The sequence below is a fragment of the Papio anubis genome, chromosome 9 (genome assembly GCF_008728515.1).
Source record: "Papio anubis isolate 15944 chromosome 9, Panubis1.0, whole genome shotgun sequence".
NCBI lineage: Eukaryota > Metazoa > Chordata > Mammalia > Primates > Cercopithecidae > Papio > Papio anubis.
In genome coordinates, this window is record NC_044984.1 from 107695892 (window position 1) to 107705823 (window position 9932).

Consider the following 9932-nt stretch of genomic DNA (forward strand, 5'->3'; position numbering starts at 1 on the left):
GCAGCAGCTCGGTGGCCGCGCTCCACTTGGGTCCTGTCACAGTCCCCATAGCTAAGGGAGGATGCTAGACATCTCCTGAGTGACCTGTACTGCTGGGCACTATGCTTGGCACCAGAAACAACAGGTAGAAAACCTGTGCCCCACTGTCCTGTCTCTTGGGTGGTGCAGAAATCCATCAAGTTCTTGCACGGGTGTCAATGTGTAAAGATGGCTGTGTTCCAAGAGAGGCTATCCGGGGACAAGCGGCTGCCTCACCTGGCTGGGGCGGTGGCATGGAGCTCTTCCCTGAGGATGGGTGCCTGAGCAGAGAGCTGAATAATGGAGGCAGAGTGACTTAGGTGAAGGGTCCGGGCCCCTGGCAGAGGAATTGTCAGGGGCACCGTGCGGTGGGAGGGGCTCATCAGGCTGAAGGCTGGCGGCTGTTAACCGGGCTGCCCGTGAGGATTTGGGCCCCTGTCTTAACCTCTCCTTCCTGGGATGACTGATGTTCCCTCCTTTTCCCCATCCAGGTACAATGACTTCCTCCATGACCCCCTGTCACTGTGCAAAGCCTGCGACCCACAGCCCAATGGGGAGAATGCGATCTCTGCCCGCTCTGACCTCAACCCGGCCAATGGCTCCTACCCTTTCCAGGCCCTGCGTCAGCGCTCCCACGGGGGCATCGATGTGAAGGTGCTGCCTCCTCCCTAGGGCCTGGAGGCTGGGGGCCTGAGGGCTGTGGGTGGGGGGAGTCACCATCACCAGTTTGGGGGAGGAGACAGGTTGGGGCAAAGCTGATGGCGGGACAGGAATGACAGTCAGAATTGGGCTGTGGTTGGGGTCACAGTAAAGGTGACAGTATGGGCTGGGCATGGTGGCTCACGCCTGTAATCCCAGCACTTTGGGAGGCCCAGGTGGGCAGATCACTTGAGGTCAGGAGTTTGAGACCAGCCTGGCCCATATGGTGAAAACCCGTCTCTACTAATAATACAAAAATTAGCCGGGCATGGTGGCAGGCGTCTGTAATGCCAGCTACTCAGGAGACTGAGGCATGAGAATTGCTTGAACCCGGGAGGCAGAGGTTGCAGTGAGCCGAGATCATGTCACTGCACTCCAGGCTGGGTGACAGAGCAGAGACTCAAAAAAAAAAGTGACAGTGCAGAATTGGGCTGTGGGGTCAAGGTCAGGGTAGGAGGCCGGGCGCCTGGATTGGGGCAGGCCAGGGCCCCTGCTCAGCTGCGGCTCTGCCCTGTCCCCAGGTGACCAGCATGTCGCTGGCCAGGATCCTGGGCCTGCTGGCGGCCAGCGGTCCCACGTGGGACCAGGTGCCCCCGTTCCAGTGGAGTACTTCGCCCTTCAGCGGCCTGCTGCACATGGGCCAGCCAGACCTGTGGAAGTTCGCGCCTGTCAAGGTTTCGTGGGACTGAGGCTCTGTCCCTGCTCTGCTGCTTTCGCCCCTGCTGACCTTCGGCAGGGCCACCCCGTCCCAAGGCCACCGGACCTCCAACCCCAGCCCCTTCTGGGGGCTTTGTTCTCTGATCTGGGGTCTGAATTATCTTCTCCTAGGGTGGGGCACGAACCTGATGGGGCTCAGAACTGACTCCCTCTCTCCCCCGAGGTGGGTGGGCACCGCGGCGTCTCCTCTGCCCCCGCCCTGCATCTCCCACTCTCTGTTTCTCTCTGTTTCCTGCTGCTGCTCTCTCGATCTCATTCCCACCCCTGGGGCCCCTTCCTCGTGCTTCTCCTTCCTGAGGGCTTGGGAAGGTCCTGGGGTCAGACTCTGGGGCTCCCATGGGGTGGGAGGAGCCTGTTACAGCACCCTTCTCCCAGCTGCATTCCCACGGGTGGCCCTGGAGCTGGTGAGTTTTGTCTGGGCATTGTCTCCGGCTGGCGTTGCTCCTCCCAGCTCTGGCCCCTCTGCTCCCTCAGGAAGCAGTCCCTTCGTCTCCCTTTCTGGACAGCTTCCTTGAGGACAGAAACTTGAAAACAAACAAAAACCAAAGTTTCTGGCCATCTGTGGCTGGAGGGTTCTGAATGTCCTCTCTCCATGTCAGGCAGAGGGTCAGCCCCCATGCTTCTGCCTCAGGCCCCCACCCCACCCCAGGCCTGTCCCTCACCTCAGGGCCATGCCCACAGCGCCCTGATGGAGGAACCAGACTGCAGGCTGTGCCACCATTAAACAAGAGTGGCTCTGGCCCCGTGCTGTGCTTCTTGGGGTGGCAGGGAAGCCGGGGTCAGCGCCTTTTTTCCTCTCAGGTTTGCGTTCTGTGCCATCATCCCCCATGCAGCCTCCTGTACAGCCCTCTGTCTGTCCTTCTGTCCATTCACTCATCTGCCAACATACTCACCCGTCATCCATCTGCACAGCCTCCCACCCACCCATCCATCTTCCATCCATCCACCCACCTACCTATCCATTTATCATCCATCCACCCCGCCATCCACCCACCCATCCAACCATCCAATCATCCAGCCAACCATTCAGCCATCTCCATCTGTCCATTTTCTTTCTTTTCTTCCTTTCCTTTCCTTTTTCCTTTTTCCTCTTTTCTTTCCTTTCATTTCCTTTCCCTTCCTTTTCTTTTCTTTTTTCTTTTCTTTCTTAGGGAGTTTCACTCTGTTGCCCAGGCTGGAGTGCAATGGTGCAATCTCTGCTCACTGCAACTTCTGCTTCCCGGGTTCAAGTGATTCTCCTGCCTTAGCTTCCCGAGTAGCTGGGGTTACAGGCATGAGCCACCATGCCTGGCTAATTTTGTATTTTTAGTAGAGACGGGGTTTCACCATGTTGGTCAGGCTGGTCTTGAATTCCTGACCTCAGGTGATCCGCCCATCTTGGCCTCCCAAAGTGCTGGGATTACAGGTGTGAGCCCCCGTGCCCGGCTTCATCTGTCCATTTTCCATCCACTTACCCACCCACCCATTTATTCATCCAGCCATTCACTCATCCATCCACCAATAAGATCAGACAGGGTTTTATGTGTCTTCCAGTTATCATTATCCATCCACCACCATTTATCCACCATTCCATCCACCACCCATTCCATCCACCATCTTCCTATCCATCCATCCATCCATCTATCCATCCACCACCACCATCCATCCTCCACCACCATCCACTATTTGTCACCCATCCACCATCCATCCATCCATCCATTCTTCCATCCATCCTTCCTTTTCATCTGTTCATTTTCCATCCATCTATCCATTCTTTCCTCCCTCCTTCCACCACCTGTCCATTTTATCCACCCATCTACCTGTCCATCCACCCCACTCCCCTATCCATCCTTCCATTTATCCACCATTTCCATCCATTCCTTTCCATCCATCCTTCCACTCATCCATCTACCTACCTATCCATTTATCATCCATTCCACCATCCATCCATCCTTCCATTCCATTTGTCCACCTCCATCCATTTCCTTCATTCCATTTCCATCCATCCACCATCCATTCACTCATCTATCCACCTATCCATTTATCACCTATATACCCATCCATCCACTCACTCATCCATCCATCCATCCATCCATTCATCTACCCACCCACTCATCCATCCACCTACCTATTCATTTATCACCCATTCATCCACACACACATCTGTGCAGATTCATTCATAACCATCCATTCATTCATATCCATCCATCCATTCATTCATCCAGATGTTTATGGAGCACCTATGTTCTGGGTCCTATTTGGGAGCCTTGTTAACCACCAAGACCTTCCTAAGCCATATTGTGGTGTACAGACTGATACAAAAAAAGGCTCTCTCCCTGTCTGATCTCATGCAGCCTGCCTTGGAGACAAGACTCTCCCAGTGTTGTGTGCTTGGAGAGAGGAAAGCACACAGCCCTGGAGTCAGAGACCTGGGTTTGAATTCTGTCTCCACCTCTTACTAGCTAGCTATGGACTCAACCTCTCTGAGCCTCGATTACCTCATCTGTGAAATGGGGTAATGGTGTGAGCAGCGTTTCCCTGGGGGATGTGATGCAGCCCATACGGGGCCTCATGCAGTCAGCATCTCTTCATTAGCAAACACTTATTGAACCCCTAGTACATGCCAGGCACTGTTATGAGGTCCAGGGGATACTTTATAACAAAAGGGACCAAAGCGTCCCTGCTCTTGTGAAGTTTACATTGGGGAGATAGTAAAAAAAAAAAAAAAAAATGAAATATGCAGTGTGTCAGTGCTGGTAAACGCATGGAGAAAATAAAGCAAGGTTGGGGTATGGGGTTGGGAATTGACTTGTGGTTTTATCTTATTTTATTTTCCTTTTTATTATTTTTTTTTGAGACGGAGTCTCGCTCTGTCGCCAGACTGGAGTGTAGTGGCGTAATCCTGGCTCACTGCAACCTCTGCCTCCCGGGTTCAAGTTATTTTTCCTTTTTGTAGAGACAGAGTCTCACTGTGCCAACTAGGCTGGTCTTGAACTCCTGGGCTCAAGCGATCCTCCCACCTCGGCCTCCCAAAGTGCTGGGATTACAGGCATGAGCCACCATGCCTGGCCAACTTGTGGTTTTAAAAACTAACTTTCTGCTGGTACATTTCCCAATTCTTCAGAGTGTTTTCATACCTGAGTCTCTCTTCCTTCTCAGGATAGCCCTGTTGGGAGAGGCTGGGGTTATCATTTATGTTTTACAGATGAGGAAGCAGGTTTGGGGCAGGGAGGTAATGTGCCCAAAGTCTGAAGACCTGGGCCCATCAGAGCCAGGATTGGAGCCCAGCCCACCTTCCTCATCTCCTTGTGATGGTGCAGGCCCTGGTGAAACAGGCCACACCTACTGTGCTCCAGCCACTGAATCTTCACAGCCACTCCTGAGGCTGGGGCTTCCGGGAGACCCATTTTACAGATGAGCGAGTGGAGACCCAGGTGGTGGTTCTCACCCAGGATCACTTTCTTATTCCCTAGAATGATCCTGGCTGCTTTCTGTTTTCCAGGAGGTGGGGGTAGCCATGAAGCCAGGCTGACTGCACAGAGCATATGGGGGTGGTCATGCAGATGGTCCCCGACTGGGACATCAGCTAGCTCAGCAAAGGTGGGACCCACCTTTCCAGAGGCAGCTGCGAAGGTAGTGCCACTTGACTCTGAGCACTGTGAGTTCCCCACAATCCTCAGCTTCAAGATGGCCGCTGCAGGCACCTCTATTGCTGCTGCCTCCCTGAAGGGTAAGGCTCTGGCCAGCTGGTCAGCCCCTGCCCACAGTGCCCCGGTGCCACCTCTAGCAGGCTGGGGCTTTGTGCCAGGCTCAGGCTGGACAGTGGAAGCTGGAGGCGGTCCTATTCCAGGCAGGCTTTGGATCACTCAGATCTGTGTGATTTTTTTTTTTTTTTTTTTAAGACAGAGTCTCACTTTTTTTGCCCAGGCTGGAGTGCAGTGGCACAATCTCACTCACTGCAACCTCTGCCTTGTGGGTTCAAGCGATTCTCCTGTCTCAGCCTCTGGAGTAGCTGGGATTACAGGTGGACACCACCACGCCTGGCTAATTTTTGTATTTTTAATAGAGACGGGGTTTCACCATGTTGGCCAGGTTGATCTCGAGCCTCTGGCTTCAAGTGATCCGCCTGCTTTGGCCTCCCAAAGTGCTGCGATTACAGGCATGAGCCACTGTGCCCGGCTCTGAGTGACTCTTAAACTTCAGTTTGAACTTGGGGTCATCCAAAAAGTGCCTTGAGGGTGGGGTTCCCTCCATGCTCTGGAGCCAGCTCCAGTAATTTCTCTTTGAACTATGATACGGGCTTCAGCACATTCTTTCGTTGGAAGAGATGGTTCCATATTTGAGGAGGGTTTGCATGACATTGACTTCAAGTCCAACCACCCCTTCCCTCTCCCGCAGATGGTTGTCCAGTGTCAGCTCACACACCCCCAGGGGAGGGGGCCTCACTTCTTTACTTCCATTGGGTCTGTGATGAAATAATTCTGTGATGAAATAATTCTGACTTACCAGGAAGGACTTCCTATCAGAATGAAGTTGGCCTCCTCAGCTGCTTCTGCCTTCAGCGGAGGCAGCCTTTGTCCTACCCCAAGTCCCTCTTGTTTAGACACCTGCTTCCTGTGGTACAGGGATGCCCCTCTCCTGGCACACAAGACCAGCTGGAGTCAGGCTCCTGGCCTCACTCTGGGGCCCCAGTTGAGAACTGGGGCTGAGAGCAGACTTAGGGTCTGCTTATTAGAAGACCCCAAGGTCTTCCTTCTAAGGAAGGAAAGCAGGAAGGAAGACAGCTGATGACGGGAAAACACACAGGATCTTTGTTTCATAAATATATTTTATTTTTTCAATGAAAAAGTTTGCATATTAGAAAAATTTGTAAGGGTCAGGGGTGGGCTTCCTGGGAGGATGGCTGAGATGGTTCCTCAACCCTGGATGGTGGCCCTGTTTACCTTCCCTGGGAACAAGTTCTCGGGCAGAGTCACAGCTTTGAGGAATTCCTCACTGCTGTGATTCAGGTCTCTCCCATCCACCTTCCTCTGGGGACCTGGTGTGTTACTTGTGGGCACTTGTCACGCCAGCAAGTTGGCTAAGGATGGGCACAGAGCAGTCACACAGATACCAAAAAGGTCCAGTTCATAGCCTCATTGACTGCCGACCTTTGGCATCTGTATAGTGGGCTCCTGATAACAAGAAGTTAACCTGCACCTGGGCCACAGGCGCTCAACCAAACATACATCGAGGCGCTGGATAAAACTCCAGCCCCTCCAGGGGTCTCCTGAGCTAGGAGAGGACAGATCGGAAAGGGTCCGTCATCACTTGGGCAACCCATTTGTCATGCCCAGCTGTTCCTTGAGCGCCCACAGCTGGGCCAGGCTGATGTTGCTGCCCCCACAGACGATGACCACAAGGGATGGCAGGGGGGCTTGGAGATTCCCCTCCCGTTGGAGCTTCTGGATCACGTGGCTGTAGACAGCAGCCAGGGCTGCCCCGCAGGCGGGCTCCACCAGGATCTTCTCATCATCTGCCGGAGAAGGGGAGTGACAGGGGTGTGGCCTGAGTTTCCCAGGGTGCACAGGAGCTGACAGGCCATTGGCAGGACTTGGGAATACTGAGCCAATCAGCTCTCAGCCCTGGCTGCAGATGCAGGTCCTGGACCGCACATCCCGTTATCACCCTGAATTGGCCCTTCCAAGCCTGAGCCAGGGCCTGGGTTTCGTTATGAGTGCTAACACTGATAGAATGAGTGTGGTTGCTTGAGCACTGTGTTGAGAAGAATTCTGAGGCATCATCTGAGCAAGAGTTCCATGGTTGATTAGCCAAGTGTGCAGCAGGTACAGAAGCATAAATGGTACTATTTTTTTCTCTCTTTTTTGCCATCCCTGCCCTAGACTGAACCCAGAAAGAGTCCAACCTAGTTACAGACCCACCTCTGAATGAATCCAACTCTGAGCCCCATGTTTTCCTTTTTTACTCTGGCTACCAGGAAACTCAGAAGCATTATTTTAAATACTTATTGTTTTCTGCTGCTATGGTTATCAGGCTTACTTTTCTATTTACTTTTCTATTTACTTTTCTATTATGTGTGGCTTTTGCTCTTCCATGTCTACACTGCATTGTATTACCTTCCGTTAATGGAAGGTTCTAGGCAGAGATGGAAGACAGAACTGTGGAGAAAATTTGGGGTGAGTGGGATCCCCAGTGGCACACCAAGTGGACAGCCACTTAGCTCCTGAGTCAGCAGGTCAGGTCACGAGAGATCCTGGCACATACCCACGAACTTCTCAATGGCGGCCACAGCCTCCTGGTCCGAGATAACTTCAGAGAAAATGGGGTGTTCCTGAAACAGCTTCAGGGCCTGAGCCCCCACAGTCTTCACACCCAGGGCCTTGGCAACACTGAGAAGTGGGAACCCAGAAGAGGATGGGAGTGGGGGAAACAGGAGAGAGATGGGGGCAGGGAGGGAGAGAAGGAGATGGATGTGAGACGGAGAAGGCAGTGAATCCATGGGCAAGGGGGACAGGTGTCACCTCTGCAGCCGTAAAGCACTGAAAAGCCTCAGGGATCCCCGAACCAAGTGGGGTATTCTAATAAGGTGAGAGTGTTTGAATTGGCATCACATAGTATATTCTTTATTATCACTATTTTTAATTTTTTTGAGACGGGGGGTGTCACTATGTTGCCCACGCTGGGTTTTTTGTTTTTGTTTTTGTTTTTTTTTTTTTTTGATGGAGTGTTGCTCTGTTGCCCAGGCTGGAGTGTGCAGTGGCATGATCTCGGCTCACTGCAGTCTCTGCCTCCTGGGTTCAAGCAATTCTCCTGCCTCAGCCTCCCAAGTAGCTGGGACTACAGGTGCCCAACCACGCCTGGCTAATTTTTGTATTTTTAGTAGAGATGGGGTTTCACCATGTTGACCAGGCTGGCTTCAAACTCCTGACCTCAGGTGATCCACCCACCTTGGCCTCCCAAAGTGCTGGGATTACAGGCATGAGCCGCCATGCCCAACCCCAGGCTAGTCTTGAACTCCTGGGCTCAAGTGATCCTCCTGCCTTGGCAGAGCATCATATTCTGATCAACACTAAGTCAGGAGCAAATGCCTAAGAGGACACTTGTTGTTCCCTGATAGGACTCCCTGCCTTTGCTCTGGGTTGCAACCTCTACCTGGTTAACCCTCATAAGGCTTGGTACCACTCTGCCTGCCCACATCCTGCTCTGTCCTTCAAGGCTCAGGATTAAGGCCACCTCCTCCAAGGAGTCCTCCTGGGAGAGTACTGAGTCCCACGGCCCTATGTGGAATTCTCAAATGGTACTCCCCTATAGTAACAAGCGCCCCGATTACTTTTTGAGAAAGCATTAGGTGCCAAGCACTTCACAAGCATTATTGAATTCACACAAGAACTCTGCTGTTGTTAATTGGTTTGATTTTGGGAAGGGGAAACTGAGGCACAGTATACAGTCATTTGCCCAAGGTCACACACCTAGGGAGTGCTGGAGCTGGGGCTGCAAGCAGGATCTGTATAACTTCAAGACCTGCGCTGGTAACCAATGTGTTGGCGCTGTCCCCAGCCCCCCGGGGTGACCACTGGCTCTGTTCCCAGCTCAACTGCCCCCTCTCCCTTCCCCAGGAGCATCTTGAGGGCCTTGGCCACCTCAGCCCTCAGCAGCACGTGGTTTACAGTAGGCACTCAGCCATGATGTCTTCAGTCCCTACAGTGTGGGACACAGAAGCTCCAGATGCCAGGCTCAGAAAGCCGGAAGAAGTTCTTATCTGGCTGGATTCAGTCTTCCCTCTCTGTAGTGGAGACTATTGTCTGCCCTGGTGTCTTTTCTAGATCACCTGGTATAAAGACATTTCCCAGCCTCTCTGGCAGCTGCATGTGGCCATGTGACTACGTTCAGGCCAACAAAAGGTAAGTGGAAGTGTTGTGTCTGTCTTTGAAGGTTGGAGCATAGCCTTCTGCCCTTGCTTCCCCCTCCCTGCCACATGGAATGTGGGTGTGATAGCTGGCACTCAGGCAACCATTTTGGACCAAAAGGCTACATGCTAAGGATAATGGGGAAACAAACTTAATGGACCCGGGGCCCTGACTTTTCATAGTAAAGTTCAATCTCATCTAAGCCACTGTTATTTGGGGCTTCTGTGTAATGGGGCCAAAACCTAATCCTAATTAAATACTATCTATCGGTCAGGCATGGTGGCTCATGCCTATAATCCCAGCACTTTGAGAGGCTGAGGTGGGCAGATCACCTGAGGTCAGGAGTTTGAGACTAGCCTGGCTAACACAGTAAAACTCCATTTCTACTAAAAATACAAAGTTAGCCAAGTGTCATGGCACTTGCACTCCAATTGGCACTTGCACATGCCGTTGCACTCCAGCTTGGGCAACGAGAGCAAAACTCCATCTCAAAACAAACAAACAAACATACAAACAAACAAAAACTATCTATCAAAGGTTTGGGGCTTGGATATGAACTCCTTAGGAGCAAGACTTGGGTTTATGCGCCACTCTCTCCCCAGATCAGCCAGT

At 52.4% G+C, this 9932-nt stretch overlaps 2 protein-coding genes across 5 annotated transcripts in view; one reads left to right on the forward strand and one right to left on the reverse strand.

The window, feature by feature from the left end:
- Positions 1–9314, forward strand: part of PLBD2 (phospholipase B domain containing 2) — a 35139-nt gene extending 25825 nt beyond the window's left edge. For 2 of the 3 annotated variants that reach the window (XM_017946229.3, XM_031650786.1), the window contains exons 11-13: positions 510–672; positions 1239–1391; positions 9237–9314. In XM_017946229.3, the coding sequence (XP_017801718.1) occupies positions 510–672; positions 1239–1391; positions 9237–9293 (373 nt within the window). In that variant the 3' untranslated portion in view covers positions 9294–9314. Of the gene's footprint in view, positions 1–509; positions 673–1238; positions 2175–9236 lie in introns of those variants that run through there. The other variant, XM_003907198.4, reaches the window with a different exon arrangement.
- SDS (serine dehydratase) overlaps positions 6224–9932 on the reverse strand; it is an 11274-nt gene continuing 7565 nt past the window's right edge. For both annotated transcript variants that reach the window (XM_017946230.3, XM_003907200.5), the window contains 2 exons: positions 7678–7802; positions 6224–6928 (listed from right to left, as the gene is read on the reverse strand). In XM_017946230.3, coding sequence (XP_017801719.1) covers positions 6720–6928; positions 7678–7802 — 334 coding nt within the window. In that variant the 3' untranslated portion in view covers positions 6224–6719. The remainder of the gene's footprint in view (positions 6929–7677; positions 7803–9932) is intronic.